The sequence below is a fragment of the Sphaeramia orbicularis genome, chromosome 12 (assembly GCF_902148855.1).
Source record: "Sphaeramia orbicularis chromosome 12, fSphaOr1.1, whole genome shotgun sequence".
In the NCBI taxonomy this organism is placed as follows: Eukaryota; Metazoa; Chordata; class Actinopteri; order Kurtiformes; family Apogonidae; genus Sphaeramia; species Sphaeramia orbicularis.
This window is the reverse complement of record NC_043968.1, coordinates 75,755,141-75,775,658: the sequence shown is the minus strand read 5'-3', so window position 1 is coordinate 75,775,658 and position 20,518 is coordinate 75,755,141. Positions and strand designations below refer to the sequence as shown.

Genomic DNA, 20,518 nt, shown 5'->3' with positions numbered 1-20,518 from the left:
ACTTAAAATAAGACATAATCACCTACTTTTTTTTAACTTTTCAATGAGACTTATTTTTAGACAATAGATTGTGAAAGTCTTATTTGAGGAAATCTTACAAGATAATTTTCACTTGTTCCATTGGCAGATTTTGTTGCTTGAATCAAGCAAAAAAATTTTGAATTAAGCAAAAAAAATCTCCCATTTATTACACTATTATCCTCTGAATTTTGCATTTTTTTCAGTGAAAATCATCTATTTTCCTATATTGAATTCTCTGATCATGTAGATGTACATAAACGCTCAGAGTAAAGTCAAAAGTTATTATATCAACAAAGAAAAAAACCTGAAGAGTGATTGATCTTTTCAGTAAAATCTCTCATTAACTGAACATAAACCCAGTGTGTCCATCCACTGTCATTGATCCAACTCCATGGGTTTTACTGGTGAATCAATGCTGTAGAAGATGATGGTGTTTCCATGGTAACTATGGAGCCTTTGAATGTCCAAATGGGTCATATCTGATGACCATGAAAAGATGAAGAACTGTATTTTACACCAATTATTTACATGGATTGATAGGATTAGTGGATGACCAGTTTAGATGAGTAGATACTTTTGGTCAACAGTGGATGTTTGGGTCTTTATGGGTTAATAACTGTAAATATAAACAGGTTCCACTGAAAACTGTAACATTCATTGTATTCTTTGTTTACATGCAAATGCATGTTTTGTCCAACCATTTAGTCACTTCCATCTCTTGAGCTAAAATACGAGCTGAAGTACAGATGAGAAATGAGTTACTCGTTAAGACCTGAGAGTTTCCACTTATTTGAAGGTCAGCTGTTAGGTAACTGTAAGGTTGAAGGTAAGGTAAACAGTTCTGGTTAGGGTTACGAGTAAATGGTTGAATGTTGTCGATAATGGTGCTCACAGGAGAGCCATTACAAACACACAGTCGCCCATTTTGTCACAGTTAATCTAGCCCCTCTTTGTTTTGTGTTTTTCTAGCCCTAGCTCAGACTGAGATAAAGACACAACATGTGTTACCTAAGACGCATCATGGGCTTTAATCTACAGTTCCTCTGTGTTCCTGAATGATGCTTTTCAACAAATTTAAATCAAAATTTTATTGTAAAAAGTCAGGGATGCACCGATTCCGATACCAGTATCGGGCATCAGCTCCAATACTCAGTGTGTGTTCTTGTACTCGTAAAAGTAATCCAATACAACTGCACCAATACCACTTACGGCCATGTGACATTCACAGTTCAGTGCAGCATGTACGAGGAGGAGGAATAATATGTGGGGAGTGTGAAGAGTGTGGAGAGTTTTCAAAATAAATTATGGTGATAAAAGTAACACTGACTGCAAGTAATGTTAAAGACACAGACAGATACGGATGCAGCGTTCTGTCCGTCCTCTGCGTACATTCCATCCGTTTCCCAGGTGCTGGTGGATGTGTACCCAGACAGAGAATACCAGTGGGAACTGTGGAGGTAGAGGATCTGTTCAAAGAGTGACTGTGTGAGTTAGAGAAAAACTACTGACAGATTTATGACAACCCCCCAGGGCTCGGCCTGTTTCCGTCCTACGTATAATACTATGGGGGTACAGAGTGGTGCAGACCGCCGCCAGCGGAAGTGAAAACAAATCTTATCGCTCATTTATCTTTTCCCTTCCTTGCTGAAGCTTCACTTTTAAACCTTACCAGCAAAAATGCTGCAACATTAGTATCCACAGTAGTGTTACCTCTGTCGTCTCCATATTTATTATTACTGACTTACTTCTGCTCAAAAAACTTTACTTTTCTTCGTGGTATTTGTCAAGTATGGTTAATTAAGAGCGGCGCCCCCTTGTGGATTAATTGACAAATGCTCATTCCAACACATTAAATGTCAGTAGCAGCACTTTGTTCCAGTCAGACTAATGACAACGACAATAAAGCACATTTTACAAACGGAACTAAGAACTGGAATGGGATTATTAAGTACTTGTATCAGTACTCGGTATCGGCAAGTACTCAAATGTAAGTACTTGTACTTGGTCTTGAAAAAAGTGGTATCGGTGCAGCCCTATAAAAAGTCAGTATCGGATTGGCATCAGATCAGTATCGGCAAAACTAATCCTAAAAAAAATCAGATCGGATCAGAAGCAAAAAAATCCAGATGGGGACATCACTAGGGATGGGAATCAAGAACCGGTTCTTTTTGAGAACCGGATCCCTGTAGCTTGATTCCTTGGAATCCTTTGCCTGCCTGCTTAACGATTCTGCTTATTGATTCCGCCTTTGTTGCACATGTGCGATGACATCACTCGTACGCTGCATTGTTTTGGTCAGAACGTAGCCAACATGGTGTTGAGGCAGAAATGGTCTAAAAAGACGACACCAGGTCCACTGGAACACTTGCAAAGCTTCCATGTCTTCAAAAGGGTGGAATCCCTCCAATATGCTCAAACATTCGTCCACAACATGTGATTCATTTACAGGAATGTCACACATTTGATACGCTACTTAGCGGCGCTTGTGAAAGTATCAGCAGAGTGAACACCAGGCCGTCATCTGGGCCTGGTTCCGGTTTTGGTGCGGGCAGCAAACATCGTACCCCCTAAAATACAATCTTCCGAATGTAGAGAAAAGGAAATGAGGTGCACAACAATGGGAGACGGGCCCGTCTCGTCGAACCGGTTCCACATAGTAGAAATGCGGTAATAGAGGAATTAGTAAACCGTCTTTTGTTTCACTTTCACTGTGCCCCCCCACCCCCACCCCGAACCGGGCCCGGCATCATTCTGTTATTATTATTTATACTGTATACTTTACACTGTATATGTTATATTTTCTTTGCAGAGATGGAAATATAAAAGACAATTAATGCAAACACACCCGTTTGTACTCTTTTATTCCCTCACCCAATGAGAATCAATAAGAGAATCAGATCAATAAGCATAATCGATAATGGAATTGGAATCGGTAAATTCTTATCGATTCCCATCCCTAGATCACCAATTGACAGATGAAACATCCACATTTCAGTGGTGCTTACATGCAGGCCTGTTAGAGCAGAGTTTCCTTTGGCAGAGCAGGACCAACCTGACTGTTTTCTTCGTTCCAGAAAAACACTCCAATCCAACACACATAAACATAGGCCTTAATAATCGCTGCCAGCCACTACTGCCTCGCCAAGTTTTTGTTTCAAGTAAACATAGATTTGATGCTCAAATAATACGAGTTGTGTATAGAGGGAGAGACTGTTGACGGACTGTGAGTTTAATAACACGAACAGCTCTCAGGATTCTATCATTTATCGGTGGTTCTTGAACCTTTCAACCAGTGAAAAATTAGAGTCTTGACCTTGCGCTGAAGCCCAGAATGAAGCATGACTATCAGTGTCAGGTGGAAACGCAGCAGACACAGGCATGCTAGCACTGATAGCCCATGTGACACAGTTTAAAATACTTCCAAAGCTTACGTGTGTATTCCTGCAGAATGGATTAGGGTAGGATTCATGAATTGACTGTAGTAGCTGTACTTCTTTGTGCAGTTTTGAAAGATTATCGCTTGAACTCCCAGAGGAATAGACTGGAAACTCCTGCACCGCTACATAACTGTGGCACATATGCAGCGTGGGTTGAAAATGACTGCAGATACCCAATTATACTACAAATATTGATGGTTGCCAGTTTTAATACTCGTAATAAAAATACATTCCACTCTCTAATTAGATCCTTTAAACACACTTGGCAGACATTACTCCTTTATTGAATAAGTTTGATTCTTACATGCTGGTATTTTCCAGCATTTAACACCCACTTATGGAAATATCAACAAAGAGAAAAGATCATTAAAGCCATGTGTGCATTGAGTGTTGTGCTATTAAAGCAGTGTTTTCAGAACAGTACAACCATTCATGAGGGGATTCACAGCTGTTGTACCTGGGTTTGATCTCAGTCAAGACCTGTAATCTGTGTCCTGCATGTAGTTTTAAAACAGAAACAGAGATATTTCTATACTATACAATGAGTACAGGGACATTTAATGCCTTCATCTGGTACTTGATGAATTTCTATGTCCTTAATGTAGTTTACGGTCTCGTTCTGCTTTTTTGTCTGACTGAAAAGAACTGAAACCCAGTGGTGAAAGAAGTTTTCAGATCTTAATTCCAGTGAAAGTGACAGTACAGAAAATGTAAGTATACTGCATAAACTTAGTGACAAGTAAAAGCTGCACAAAATATGTCATTAAAGTGTGAAAGTATTATCAGTTAAATAGTTACTTGAACCAAATGTATTGGTTTGTCTCTCTAACTTAAAGGTGGGGTAGGAGATGTTTTCCTGGAGCATTTTTTACTATATTGCTTAAAATCCCCTTCACACCCCGATTACAACCAATTAATTAAATGCTCTAACACAAAAATTTAAAAAAAAATGTAGTCACCTGTGGAACGGACAGGACTGAAAAAACACCATCCAGTCATTTTAATAGACATTTTAATACCTGTTGATCCACTAATCCTATCAATAGATGTCAATAATTGCAGTTTCTCATCTTTTCATGGTCATCAGATATGACCCATTTGGATGTTCAGAGGCTACATAGTTACCGTGGAAACACCGTCATCTTCTACAACATTGATTCACGAGTAAAACCCATGGAGTCGAATCAATGACAGTGGATGGACACACTGGGTTTATGTTCAGTTAATGATAGATTTTACTGAAAAAAGTCACTTTTTCTGCAGTTTTCTCTGTTTCTGATATAATAATCCTCAAGTTTAATCTGAGTTTTTATAAACATCTACATGACCGGTAAATTACAAAAAGAATATTGTAATAAATGATGATAAATCACTTAATGAAAAAAAATATTTTGGAAGTGACACAAAAGTAGCAGTGGGTCATTATGGGTTAAAGTCTGAAGTCCCAAAAAATGGAAATCCTTAAGTACAAATACATTTATACTTACGTACAGTACTTAAACAAATGAACCTCTCACTTTCCACCATTCCACTAACCCTCCAGCCTCATTAGTAGGTACTTGAGTATCTACTGATTTACAAAGCCAGAGAACCGCTCTGTTCAGGGTTTTTGGAAACAACACCAGTGGGATCGAGGTCCAGATGTAATCAGCATCTGGTCACACAGTCCCATTTAATGGCCATTACCTCTGAGTGCCACACAGCCAGGCAGCATGAAGCAGCCTTTGTAGTCGTGTCTCCAGAGGCGTAATGGCCTGGGAGGGGAAATGGATGCTGGAGCCCAGAGATGTGATAAGGAACAGTGGGGCTGCAGGATTCAAGCCCCTCAGACCTGATGGTCCGGGTCCAAGTGAACATCAGGAGGATTTAGAGTCAAGCCCGTCTAGCCTGGCATTTTCCTACATTTAGATTAGATTTGATGCTTGGCCGGCGTTGAATTCAGTCGTCTTTGTTGTGTATTTAAAGGTCCCATATTATGCTATTTTTCAGTCACGTTATATAGGTCTCAGAAGCCCAAAAACATAGTATTTAAGTTTGTTCGCCCCAAAATCATCCTTTGTTCAGAGTTTCAGCGGTCAAAAAAGTCCCTCTCACCAGCCCTCCTCAGAACAGGCTGTTTCTGGGCCTGCTTCCGGGTATGCAAATGAACGCATCTGTCCACGCCCACTCCCCCTCCCCTCTCTGGGAGAGGACGCGGCTTACGCTAGCGGTACTACGCGCTAATGTTGACTGTGAAGCACAAGTCACCTGTCTGAAATGCCCCTCTCTCGTCTACAATACACATGTCTCAGACAGAACGTCTTTCCAAACACTGGCTTTCTTTGCCTTGAGGCGTGATTGAGCCCCGACGGAAAACGGCGGTGTTGTGTCGGGTTCGTGGACCTGACACGGAAAGACGCCTGCCGCCACTAATGCAGGCAGCTACTAACAAGCTTGATGCTAACTCTACTGATGCCAACCACAAAAGGCCCGTGTTCAAAGTAGTTCTGTTGAATGTCTCTCGATATTATCAGCTCTTGCATGTTAACGGGGACGCAAACGTTAGCAGCAGTAACCGAGCTATGTTAGCTGCCATGCTAACGTTAGACGTACACATCAACAACCACCAGCTTATCCGTAATGTAGGGTTATGCAGTAAAGATACAAAAAAATGAGAAGAACTTACATCTCCCACACTTGTACTTGGGTCACGAAGCGTTGGTACTGCGTCCTTCTGGATTCGGAGTCTTTGTGCTAAGCCGGAGCTGTATGGGCCCATGTTAAAAAAACACTCGTCCGTGAAATGCCGGGCACACACATACAAGCGTTTGGGAATGTTGTTTGGTACATGACCATCAAAGATATAATCCAGCCACTTTTTACGGAGAGGCTCGGAAGTGGGGAGCAAAAATAAACTATCGTGTTGGTGTGCGCAGCCAACAACACCACAACTTGCGTGTCTCGCCTTCGCCATGTTTGTTGTCCAAGAGGTACTTTGCCAGGATGGGGCTCGCTTTGCCAGGGTGGGGCTTACCTTTTCATGCAGGGTGGGGGCACAGTCAGGGGGAGGAGTTAAATCCGCTTATGTCATCATAAGCGGACCCAACTCAAACTCGGCCATTTGAGCAGGCATTTTCACAAAATGTGTTGTAGCAAGGCAGGGAGGAAACAGACAGTTTTCAAATTCGAACCTCATAATGAGGCTACTGCAACACACACTACTATAAGAAAACTTTCACAAAGTGAGATTTGCATAATATGGGACCTTTAAGTCTGAAAACATACAGGATGTCATTTACTGTACGTTACATCCACCCACATGCTCCTGGGGGGCTGAGCTCTGAGTCTATGGAGGGGGGACTTGAGTTTTGTTTTGTTTTTCAGTTTGGTTTCTTTTTGAGTAAAGATAAGCATCAGAATTCCAAGTGTGTCCTTTACTGTCCAGCTCAGAGTGGTGATGTGTCAGAGCTCAACAGGAAATGGAAAGTCTGTTAAACAGCATGAGAGAGCAGAGAGCAGGCTGACTCTCAGAGGAAATAACTGCTCAGTTACCCCACACAACTTTACTCCGTGCTGTTCTGTTGACCGTTGAATTATCCAGGCAACATTATTTATGTGAAGTGCTGTACTTTTGTTCATTTTTAACCAAATTCCATTAAATGTTGACAGATCAGGAGCAGCATCTTCTTCTCTGAACTACATATTCATCTAGAATATAAACAAAGATGGATCTATGGTCTTATTTTCATGAATTTAGCTCAGGGGTTCCAAACTCATTTTTTTCCAGGTTCCACATTCAGCCCGATTTGATCTCAATTGGGCCAGACCAGTAAAATAATAGCATAATAACCTATAAATAATGACAACTCCAAATTTTTGTCTTTGTTTTAGTGAAAAAAAAAATGCCATTAAATTATGAAAATGCTTAATTTTATAAACTATCCAAACAAAAAAGATGTGAATAACCTGAAAAAACTAAAATTTCTTAAGAAAAATAAGTGCATTTTTAACAATATTCTGCCTCAACTTATCATTTCTACACGTGCATTATGGATCAGATCTACAAAGACACTAAACACTTAGCAAAAGGCAGAAAATTGTTAAAAGTGTGCATAATTTTCTTTAGATATTTCAGGTTGTTCATATTTGTTCGGGCTATTCACATTTTATTGTTACAGGATAGTTTGTAAATGTTAATATTTTCATAATTCAATGTTATTTTTTGCACTAAAACAAAGACAAAAATTTGAGGTTGTCATTATTTATAGGCTTGTAACATTTTTTTCACATCAAACCGAGAAGAAAATATGGAGTCATTGTTTTTTTGTAGGTTATTATGCTGTTATTTTACTTGATTGGTCTGTATGTGGAACCTGAACTAAAATGAGTTTGACACCCTTGACTGTGGAATTTTTGCAATTCAATTCATCCCACGGGCCGGATTGGAACCTTTAGCGGGCCGCATTTGGCCCCCTGGCCACATGTTTGAGACCCCTGATTTAGGTTGTTATAACCTGAACTTTTTCATACCTTGAATTAGTAGCTAACCCATGCACAAACACATGCATTAAAAGGGTTTTTTGTTTGTAAAACATGCATAAGTTAAATACCAGTAGTGCTGTGGAGTAACTAAGTAATAATATTTCACTACTCTACTCAAGTATGTTTTGAGAGAATTTGTGCTTTTATTCTGTTTACTTTCACTTTTACTTCACTAGATTTCCTAACTCATTTGCATACTTCTACTCCGGTACATTTTTAATGCACAGTATCGTTACTCTTTACAAAAATAAATGAAAGGAAGGTTGATGTTTTCACCGCCAAGATTACAGCAATAAAGTCAGGAAGTTGATTTATCTATTACTGAGTCTAATCGTGTAATGCGCAAGTACAAACAACTGTCGACTGGGGCGCTGATAAGGGGGGCTAAACATGACAAATTCATGGGGCCCAGCATTTGTGGGGGGCCCATAGAGCAGTGGAGGGGGCCCAGTGGATACAGGTTAGAAGTTGTGAAAATTTCGTGTAAGATCCGCTGTGTAATAGAGGCATAGAAGTCAGGAGTCGGACGTTGAAAGTATGTTAAGTTTCATTTCATGCTAGCGTAAGTGACATTATGTATGGTATGGATCGCACCACCTACCCAACACCCCCCCACACCCCCCAACTCCCTAGTCCGAGACAAGGTTATAATAGTTTAGTTTTAATTAATTTGGACTTTTTTTTTTTCTCTAATTCAGTGAGTTTTAATCCGTTTTTAGAGCAGGTTTGCTAGTTTTTATTAGTTTTGATTTTTTCCTAAATTTTTAGTTTCAGTTTAGTTTAGTTGTAGTTTTAGTTTCGTCATATCTTTTATCTTCTTCTCTGTCGTATTCAAATAAATCCCAGACAGGACTCTGCTGCTTTCTCCCAACTTTAGTCTCCATGTTTCCAGGTAGAGTGGGGACAAGAAGACGACTCTAAATGACAAGTGAAGAGAAGTGACGGACTGTGAAGTGTCGTATGGTGCCGCTGGCTAAAACTGCTTGAGCGAGATAAATGGATTTCATATCAGTCCAACATTGATGGAAACGAAGGGAATTTTATCCATAATTTTTATACGTTTTAGTTAGTTTGTATAAGCACACAATACAGTTTCAGTTAGTTATCATTTTTTTTCTTTTAATTATAGTTTTTATTTATTTCAGTTAACAAAAATGTTTTTAAAATTCTAGTTTTCATCATTTCGTTAGTTTTCGTTAACGATAATAACCTTGGTAGGAACCCTGTTTATACAACGCTGTTAAATACTTAATGACACAGAATGAGTGCATTTAGGCAGAGTTAATGGACCCTCATTTTTCCTCTCATGCTTCTATTTTTTAATGCTTGAAAAACAACATCATTTGGTGACCCAAACGAAATCTCATGGGGCCCACTTATGGGTCATGACCCAGTCTTTGGGAATGAATACCACAGATAAAAGCAACCCATGTGACTAGAAACATGAATTATCTGCAAAAGAAGGCTGATTAGACACTAGTGAGTTTGATAAAATCTTGTTTTTGTTAGTATTTAACGTATTTGCCAATAAAATGACCATACTTTATAAATCAGGTACCAAGGACTATATTTTTCTATGCATATTTATTGTATCCTGTAAATATAGTACCTGTTTGTATTTATTGCTGCTGCCTGCTGAGACAACTGCATTGAAATGTCTTTTTTTTTTTTTTGTACTTTATTTTTTTTTTGTTTTAGTAAAAGGTACAAAACATACAGAGAAATGGTCACAGGTACGTTCAGACATTTACATACTGTTTACTGTTCCTAGATTGAATGGAAAAGTCCCATTTTTTCCAATACTTTACACCCTTGTGTTGTTGTACGTGGAGATTGTAGGTCAGGGGTGTCAAACTCATTTTAGTTCAGAGACCAGATTCAGCCAAATTTGATCTGAAGTGGGCCAGACCAGTTAAATAATAACTTAATAACATATAAATAATGTCAACTCCAAACTTTTCTCTATGTTTTACAGTGACAAAAGTAAATTTACATTATGACAAGGTTTATATCTACAAACTATCCTTTCAAAAGATGTGAATAACATGAACAAACTGAAAAAATAAGTATAATTTTCACAATATTATGCCTCAGTTTATCATTTACACATATACATTATATATATAACTTACAGATCACAGTGGATCTACAAACACACAAAACATTGAGTATCAGGCAGAATATTGTTAAAATTGTACTTTCTTCTCTTAAGACATTTCAGGTCATTCACATTTTTTTTGCAAAATTATACTTTGTTTTAGTGTAAATACATGAAAATATTTACATTTACAAAGAGAAACATTTGAAGTTGTCAATATTTATATGTTATTATGATAGTATTTTACTGAATCCTGCCCACTTGAGATTGAATTGTTCTAAATGTGGAAACTGAACTAAAAGGATTGTTAATATTTTAGTGTAATTTTTGCATTTCACAAATTCATCCCAAGGGCCAGACTGGACCCTTTGGCGGGCCGGATTTGGCCCCCGGGCCACATGTTTGACACCTGTGTTGTAGGTCATCATTTCCATTAAATGGATATGACTGACACTTTTTATCACCAAGGAGATTGAGGGAGGATCCTTTTTTAGCCAATATTTGGTGATGGCTTTTTTTGCCTGCAGTAAGCAGTATTCTAAACAGATATACGTCACTTTTACAATGAACACCAAAAACTGAATACATCAATTTGATCATTTTTCCCCAAAAACCAACAGTACCAGAACAGGACCAGAATACGTGTACTTGATCTGCCTCAAGTGATTGAACGCCAAAAAAATGTGATTTTCGTTCAGGTGTTTGGAAGAAACGGACCAGACATTTCCAACAAAAATCCCTCCGGGTTAGTGAGTTTGTTGTGCAACTTTGAGGAAATTTCATTTTCGATGTAAAATCTGGAATGACAAATGAAGTCTGTCTAAGTCTAAGGCACCGAGGACTAATTTGTTGCGAGGAAAAGATGTAATGGTCTGGCCCACAGGTGTCAAACATGTGGCCCGGGGGCCAAATCCAGCCTACCAAAGGGTCCAGTCTGGCCCCCGGGATGAATTTGTGAAATGCAAAAATTACACTAAGATATTAACAATCATTTTAGTTCAGGTTCCACATTCAGACCAATTCAGTTTCATAATAGCCTATAAATACTCACAACTCCGATTTTTCTCTTTGTAAATGTGAATATTTCCATGTATTTAGACTAAAACAAAGCATAATTTCGTTAAAACTCTGAATAACCTGAACGAATATGAACAACCTGAAATGTCTTCAAAGAAGTGCAATTTTAATAATAGTCCACCTGTTACTAAATATTTTGTGTATCTGTAGATCCACTGTGATCTGTAAGTTATAATGTACATGTGGAAATGATAAACTAAAGCATAATCGTGTTTAAAATTACAATTTTTTTTTCAGTTTGTTCATGTTATTGTGTGAAAAGTTTGGGGTTGACATTATTTATATATTATGTTATTATTTTACTTCAGATCAAATTTAGCGTAATGTGGCCCCTGAACTAAAATGAGTTTGACACCCCTGGTCTGGCAGAAAAGACATTTAGTAGCATCTGAATTTACAAAACACAGCCCAGAGGTTACATTATTCTGTCACAAACCTATTCAAATGTATTCAGAAATGTTCTTGACCTAAACGTGTGATGCAACTATGAGGGTAAAATTATCTGCTCAAACAGACACAAACAAACAAATAGCCCAGCTGTCACATTCTAACAGCAGGCGGGAAAATGCTTTAATGCTGCTGCACGGCTCATTGTCTGTGTGTGAGTGTGTGTGTAGGTGCTCGTGCTGTTAATTGTCAGCCTGACGACTACGAGCCAAGCAACAGTTTGACAGTAAACAGCCAAAGGTGAAGCTAAGTCTTCTCACTCGACTCTGTTGTGGTAACAAAACAGAATCCCAGACAGAGACAGAGACATTAGGGACATAAACACACAGCTCTGGCATTCATCCTTCAAACACTAAAGAAAAGAAGGTAACCTCTTAACTGTGGGACATCTGCTGCTTTGAGTCCTGTTTGGGTACATTTATGCAGGTGGAGAAGGGATTCTCACATGCTATTTTAGATCCAATCAGTGTAAATCTAAAGTGACTATAGCCAGGGTATTAGACTTTAATATACACATAGGGCTGATTAACTTAAATATTATTGCATTAGCTTCAAGTCAGTGAGCGGCATTTTATGAAGGTAAAATGTGTCACAAAATACTAATAAAAATGAACCAATGTGGTGCTCTACCCTACAAATCATAACCTTCAGATATAAGGGAACATGCTTGTTTGGTAAGGACCTCATGCAAACATCATATCACGACTGATATATATTTTCATTGGAATTGAAAGGTGCTATTTATTATCTGAATGTTCCCAGGGTTTGAACTGTGCCTGGAATTCTCTCCAATCTGAGCTGAAAATACCAGAACTCATTTCACTACAAGCTTTTCGTACCATTTTACTGACTAGACAGCGAGAATCCTTTGGACAGTTTTTAAATTGTTTACTGATCTCGACCAAATCTTGCACTTAAAAAAAAATTGCTGGCGACCTAACCTACATTGCACGTTAAATATTTTGTCAAACTCTTGTTTTTTTTTTTTGTCATCACCGATCTTTTATCCTGTTTTTCTTTCTCTTAACTGTGGGACATCTGCTGCTTTGAGTCCTGTTTGGGTACATTTATGCAGGTGGAGAAGTGATTCTCAGATGCTATTTTAGATCCAATCAGTGTAAATCTAAAGTGACTATAGCCAGGGTATTAGACTTTAATATACACATAGGGCTGATTAACTTAAATATTATTGCATTAGCTTCAAGTCAGTGAGCGGCATTTTATGAAGGTAAAATGTGTCACAAAATACTAATAAAAATGAACCAATGTGGTGCTCTAGCCTACAAATCATGACCTTCAGACATAAGGGAACATGCTTGTTTGGTAAGGACCTCATGCAAACATCATATCACGACTGATATATATTTTCATTGTAATTGAAAAGTGATATTTATTATCTGAATGTTCCCAGGGTTCGAACTGAAATGAGGAAGCAGGCCTCCTCTGTCTGGAATTCTCTCCAATCTGACCTGAAAATACCAGAACTCATTTCACTACAAGCTTTTCGTACCATTTTACTGACTAGACAGCGAGTGTCCTTTAGACAGTTTTTAATTTGTTTGCTGATTTCTGTAATGAGACTAGTACAAAGGCTGAACCCAAATGCAAGACCAGAACACAGATGACCAATTGAGAGTGTTTATTAAACACAATCACAGTAGTAAAAACACAGCACAAAATAGTTAACACGTCTGTGAAGGCGTGTGATACTGGACTCTTCGTCCGGGCTGTGAGCGGGGAATATGGATGGTCAGCACGGCCGAGCCGGAGGATTCCCGTCAACACCCCGACTAGGGCAAAACAGAGGATAGTCAAAAAACAAGCCAGGTCATACACAGGAGGGCAATTCAGGAGGCAACGGGACATGAGGGAAAGGCTACTCACGGTCAAGGTCCAGGCGAGGGTCGAAACACAAGGTAACACGTTGGAGGCTGAGGTAGTCAGGGAATAGGCAGAATCAGAAGTCGATGTACGAACCAGGTCAGAACCAGACGAGCAGGCAGACAAGGAACAGGCAGAATCGGTGGTCGGAAGGCAAAACGGGTCAAAACGGGCAGACAGACTGACAGGGATCCAAAAACGCTGGTAAGTGAGCACACAAAGGTAGAACACAAACTGGCAAAGAAACAGGGGAAAACACAGGGTTTAAATACACAAGAGGACGGGAAGACAATTGGACACAGGTGGAGATAATCAGGGAGGAGTCAGGTAATCAGGAGCAGGTGAAACAATCAAGGAGGGGAAGTAAAGACACCAGACATGACACAAGAGGGAAACTTAACAAAATAAAACAGGAAATGACAGACAAAACAGAAAAGACAGACACAGTCTGGGAGCAGACATGACAATTTCGACCAAATCTTACACTTAAAAGAAATTGCTGGTGACCTAAACTACAGTTTTCTTCCACCTATATCCCACATTACTGGCACTAACGTTCACCTGAACCCAACTGTCGCAGTCTCAGAATTTGTGAACGTCCCCATACACTGGGATGCCGTAAAGGGGGGGGGGGCATGTGTAGGGATGGGAATCGATAAGAATTTAACGATTCTGATTCCATTATTGATTTTACTTATCAATCCGATTCCTTATCGATTCTCTTATCAATTCTCATTGGGTGAGGGAATAAAAGAGTACAAACAGGCGTGTTTGCATTAACTGTCTTTTATATTTCCATCTCTGCACAGAAAATATACCATATACAGCATGTACAAATAATAATCACAGATGACGCCGGGGGGGCGTGCAGTGAAAGTGAAACTTACAACACTTTACTAATTCCTTTATTGCCGCATTTCTGCTTCATGGAACCAGTTCAACTCGACCTGCCTCCTGTTGTTGTGCACCTCATTTCCTTTCCCCTACCTTCGTAAACTTGTATTTGAGGACTTGCAATGTTTTTTGCCTGCACCGGAACCGGAACTGGGCCCGGCGTTCACTCTGCCGCTACATTCACAAGCGTCGCCAAGTAGTGCATCAAATATGTGACATTCCTGTAAATGATTCACATGCTGTGGACAAATGTTTGAGCAGATTGGAGGGATTCCACCCTTTTGAAGACATGGAAGCTTTGCAAGTGTTCCAGTGGACCTGGTGTCGTCTTTTTAGACCGTTTCTGCCTCAACGCTATGTTGGCTACGTTCTGACCAAAACAATGCAGCGTCTGCATGACGTCATCGCGCATCACGCAATCGATAAGCAGAATCATTAAGCAGGCAGCCAAACGATTCCAAGGAATCGAGCTACTGGAATCCGGTTCTCAAAAAGAACCGGTTCTTGATTCCCATCCCTAGCGACGTGACAAATACATGGGGCCCATAGAGCAGTGGAGGGGGTCCAGTGGATACAGGTTCGAAGTTGTGCAAATTTTGTGTAAGATCTGCTGTATAAGAGAGGGCTAGAGCTGTGAGTCAGATGTTGAAAGTATATAAAGTTTCACTTTTGTTTCACGGCAGTGGTAGTTACGTTAGTTATGGACTGCACCCCCATGTATATAACTGCCCCCCCCCCCTTTTTTTTTTTTTTTGACAAATCACACCTTGCATTTATACAGGTGTAGAAGCGATTCTCACATGCCGTTTTAGATCCAATCAATGTAAATCTAAAGTGACTATAGCCAGGACATTGGACTTTAATATGCACATAAATCTGAATAATTTAAATATCATTGGTTAAGGTCGGTAGGAAGGTAAATTGTGTCACAAAATATTAATAAAAATTATGTAGTGTGGTGCTCAGCCTACAAATCACAACCTTCAGATATAAGGGAACATGCTTGTTTGGTAAGGACCTCATGCAAACATCATATCACGACTGATATATATTTTCATTGGAACTGAAATGCAAAAACCACCATCCCACTACAGACGTGATATTTATTATCTGAACATTCCCAGAGTTCGAACTGAAATGAGGAAGCGAGCTTCCCCTGCCTGGAATTCTTTCCAGTAAGAGCTGAAAATACCAGAACTTATTTCACTACAAACTTTTCGTACCATTTTACTGACTAGACAGTGAGAAACCTTTGGACAGTGTCTGTGCTTTTAAATTGTTTGCTGACCTCGATCAAATCTTGCATTTAAAAAAAAATTGCTGGCATCGTAAACTACATAGCACATGAAATGTTTCGTCAAACTCTTATTATTATTTTTAAATTTCCTTGATTTATTGTTATCACTGATCTTTTAACCGGTTTTTCATGATGGTATGGTGTGTGCTGCTGACTTCACCCTTGTAAAAGAGATCATCTCAATGGGATTTTATTTGGTTAAATAAAAATAAAACAAAAAAACTGAAATTGTGACTCAAATCCCAATTGTAATATGTCAAAAATAATCATAACACATGCTTTTTCCCCAACTTCTTCCAACAACAACCTGGCCAAGAAACAGCAGCATGAGACAAATTATTCCTGTTGTTTTTGGTTGATGTTATTATAAAACTGAATCAGAATGATCAATGACCCTGTTCAGTATGTAGGCATTTTCAGAACAAAACAAGACCACGAGGGCTAGATCAGTTCTCTGGAACCCTTCTTCGACATGTGAACAGTTCAGAGTGTGTTCTGTCAAAGCCGCTGTGTTTATTCTTCTGCTGCTGTAGCTCTGTTTGGCAGGCGTCGTAGCTCTTAATAAAGGCTAAAAATATCACAAACTGACGACAAAAGAAGAGCTATTTGAACAGCGTTGAATCCATTCAGCGTGAGCACACTAATGGAATTATTTGTGACTCCAAGTGTAGATTGAGGCCTGTTAGTGTTCTTAACCTGTTACCCAGTGTTGTGTAAGTCACTTCCAAACTGTAATCCATTACAGATTACTTGTGACTGTTATTTAAAAGTCATTCCTTACCTTATAATATTACTGTCTCAGAATTATAATGCGTCATATGAGCCCTGTCTTACTTACATACAGACTCTAGTCATAAATCACCCCCCCCCCAAATACAAGAGATAGGAGAACCTTTGGACGCATCATTTTGCGCCCTGAAGTACATGTGGATGGATAGTTCAGTAAGTAATGCTATGGTAAGGGGGGAAAAAAAAAGTAACGCTATGGTCTACGATGTTCGATTCCCAGCAGGAACGCTTGCATTTTTTTCTACATTTTCCATGTTCAGACAGGGGGTGGGGCCAAGGACGCTGGTAGATAAATCTGCAATTGATAAAGAATTTTTTTTTTTTTTTTCTCCATCGTATTTTATTGAGTTTTTTTTTTTTCAGTCACAGGTCACATGGATGTAACACACCTTTGTATGTGAAAAGATATAAAGTCAATAACCTAAATGACAGCAATGTATAAAAACAAAATAAAACAATCTCAACAAAGAACAAGACAGACAACAAACAAACAGTACCTGGACATTAAAGAATACAATTCTGCGATCCTATGTAAGTCAGTCAGTGTAAACATGGTCCATGTCAGCATTTAAGGTGCCTCATTATGCACATAATCTCAGGCTCCTATATGTTCAGGAGTAAATGATGTTCAGTTCATTCCAGTCCAGCGGGGGAACAGCCACAAATGTGAATACAAAAGACACAACTAATCTATCAGGGATAGCAGGGAAATTTAGATCTGTACCATATGAAAGAAAAGGGGTCCACCGTGTATAAAATGTGGTCTTGGAGCCCTGAAGTTTGTACTGTATCTTCTCTAGATGTATGCAGTTCAGGATGGATTTGATCCAAAGAACATGGGATGGAGGAGTTGGAGAGTTCCATTTAAGTAAAATCAGACGTCTTGCCAACAGGGTGGCAAACGCAATTATGCTCTGGCTTGTTTTAGTTAAAAGCAGTGTGGAAGAGGAGGTTCCAAAAATAAAATGGGAGAAGGAAGGCGGGATAATGATATCTGAGGATGAATGGACAACAATATGGAGGTATCAGTGGATGTGTACCAGCTCACAGAAGTGGAGGGAGTTTGGCTGGAAATGCCTAATTAGATACTTTATTACACCTTCCCAGAAGTCTCACTATGACACCGCTGTCTGCTGGAGAAACTGTGGTAATCAATGTGCAAATCATTTCCATGTTTTTTGGGATTGTCCGCTCACAAAGGATTATTGGAGAGAAATACATAATGCCCTACAGGACATTCTCAAATGTGAAATACCCTTTGAGAGTAAGACTTTGTTCTTCAGACACATACCTCAAGAATGGCCAAAAAGAGATAAACATTTAATGAACATTTTGCTGGTGGCCTGCAAAAAGACTACTACCAGGAAATGGCTATCACAGGAGAGCCCAACTTTAAATGAATGGATGGAAATCACAATGGACATTTATAAAATGGAAAAAATAACAGCATTTGTTAATTACAAACTGGAGAAATTTACTTCATACTGGGCAAAATGGATTAAATATGTCACACCCTATAGGCCTGACTTTATTGTCACAACTTAGTGACTGTATTGGATGGAAGAGATCACTCCCTACTTGTTGGTAGTTCCTTTTTTTTTGTTTTTTTTGGGGTTTTTTTTTTTGTTTTTTTTCTTTTCGTTTCTTTCTCTGTTTTGGTTACAAAAATATATTGTTCTGGCATTTAGAGCAGACAACAGAAATGTGCAATATGTTTATGTGTTATACTACATGTAAATGTCTGATACTGAATGTCAATAAAAAATAAATTACAAAAAAAAAAAGAAAAAAAGGAAGAGGAGGTTCCAGTAAGTGCGATCAGAGGGTCTAGCTCCACCTGTCAGCCATATATAATCGAAATTGATGAAGAATTCTAACTAGTCCTAGAAATGTTAGTTTACCTTGTCATTGCTGATCACAGGGGTCATGCTAATGCTAACTAGCTTCTGTAAAGCAGGGTTAGAGTTAGTAATGAGCATACGTCCATGTGGACAATGGACTGTCTTCTGCCGTCTTCACCCATTGGCTCAACACCAACAGGAAACAGAACTTCACCGACACATTTTGGATTCCTTTAGGTCTCACGGTCTAGCTGTTATTTGTTTTTTTTTCATTTGAGCAATTAAATTATGGGCAAAAAGTGTGTTGTCACACAAGCACTACTGAACATGTACCAAGTAAATTATTACTGAAAACTGATTAGTAATGCCCAACATTACTGTGTTAAAGCAAAAAATAATCTGTTACAGTAATGTATTACTTTTATAATGCATTACTCCCAACACTGCTCCCCCTAAGCCAATCTGTTAAATTACTAGAAGTAAGAACACAGCAGGTTTTTCTTCATACAAGGAGGATCGTTGGTGCTATAATCGACTTCATATCAACTAAAAATCACTTATCGTGCCTTTGTTTGCTCCTCAGTCCAAAGCCATGCGTGAGCGATGGCTCCTCCAGGGAATGGGAGTGGAGGAAGAGGAGGCACGACGAAAACAGCTGGAACAGGACGAAGAGCAAGGGAAGCGCTTGGAAGACATGATACAAAGGTACGCTAATGTACACCGCTATTACATTTACATTATTCTTCTTTGTTTAGTCTTGGTGCTCGCTCCAGAATTGATGCTCACGTCAGACGGTGATGCCAAACAGATGTGAGCAGCCAAAACAAAAGATCCCACATCTGTGCTTTCCTGCCCATACAGTTCTGTCAACTGCTCAGACCTCGGAAATATAGTCCCTGAAGGTGAATCTCAGTAAATGTTGGGATCTTAAGTTGAGCCTGGTGTACTGCTTTTAAGTCAAGTACTACTTTAATGCCTCAGTATTAGATTTTCATATCATAGCTACATAGACCAAATAAGAAATACTTAAAAGAAATGGGACTTTATGCAGATTTTTGCCTTTTTATGCTAAATAGAAAACATCAGATTCCCATTCCATGTGACTCTACAAGTGAAGAGCATGGAGTAAACAGAGGTCTTAAGACTCAACAGTCATGAAGGTATGAACATCGCTTTTGGTCTCAGCAGTACAAACCTGTCAGATCTACATTTCTTTCTTGCACCGGCTTGAAAACAAACACCAGCGGTGTCAGTACGAATGTATTACCTCTCTAAAAACAGATAAAACTAGAGTTGACAAGGAAGGAAGGAAGACAGGGAGGTGTTAGAGGAAATCAGAGCAGGAGGGAGCGAAGACGAGATACCGTCGGACCAAAGCAAAGAAGATAAAACAGTTAAAAAGTGAGAGCGAGTGGAAGCAGGGTGTCATTTCCAGGTTTAAAGAGGCAAAAAGAGAGACTGATGTGATTCCATTTCCTGCGTTTGTGTCTCTGGGAGGAGCTTCCTGATTCCCATCAAGCATTGCTGTGAGATAGTCACTTATTCCCCCAATGAAGTGGGTGCATGAGGTCATCGGCGCTATGAATAAAGTGCCCACTTCTGCCATCGTGATACTCGATGCTGAGCTGAGGGTGCTTTCCATTGGCAGGGTGTGAGAATTTAGGGCTGGGTCAAACTTAGAGAAGAAGAGAGAGAGGTGCAGTAGTAATTAGATCCAAGACACACACCGATGGAAATTTGGCTAAAAGTCCTACGGTGCAAAAACTACAGGGAACACGATGTATGTTATAGAGTTATGGCTGGTCCGTAGAGGGTGCAAGCGCTCCACTCCACTTAAAATTACTTACAGAAGAAGAGCAGTGAAAATGAACCAAAAAAGTTTAACCCATAAAGACCCAGCGCTACTTTGGTGGCAGTTCCCAAATTAATTTTTCCCGCTATTTAACCCTTCTTAAGCAATTTATTATTATATCGTCCCCTGTATTTAGCATTTTTTCAATGTAAATGAGGTATTTTCCAATATTTAATTCCTTGATCCTGTTGATGTTCATTAAAGCTCAGAGTGAATTCAAAGGTTATTAAATCAGAAACAGTGAAAAGTGAAGAAAAATTGACATTTTCAACAAATATATCCTTAACTGAACATAAACCCAGTGTCTCCATCCACTGTCATTGATCCAACTCCATGGGTTTTACTGATGAATCGATGTTGTAG

General features: G+C 39.2%; 1 protein-coding gene across 1 annotated transcript in view; it reads left to right on the top strand.

Annotated features, from left to right (window-relative positions):
- Positions 1-20,518, top strand: part of palm2akap2 (PALM2 and AKAP2 fusion) — a 215,327-nt gene that overhangs the window by 68,121 nt on the left and 126,688 nt on the right. Inside the window, exon 4 of the mRNA XM_030150443.1 lies at positions 18,887-19,008. Coding sequence (XP_030006303.1) covers positions 18,887-19,008 — 122 coding nt within the window. The remainder of the gene's footprint in view (positions 1-18,886; positions 19,009-20,518) is intronic.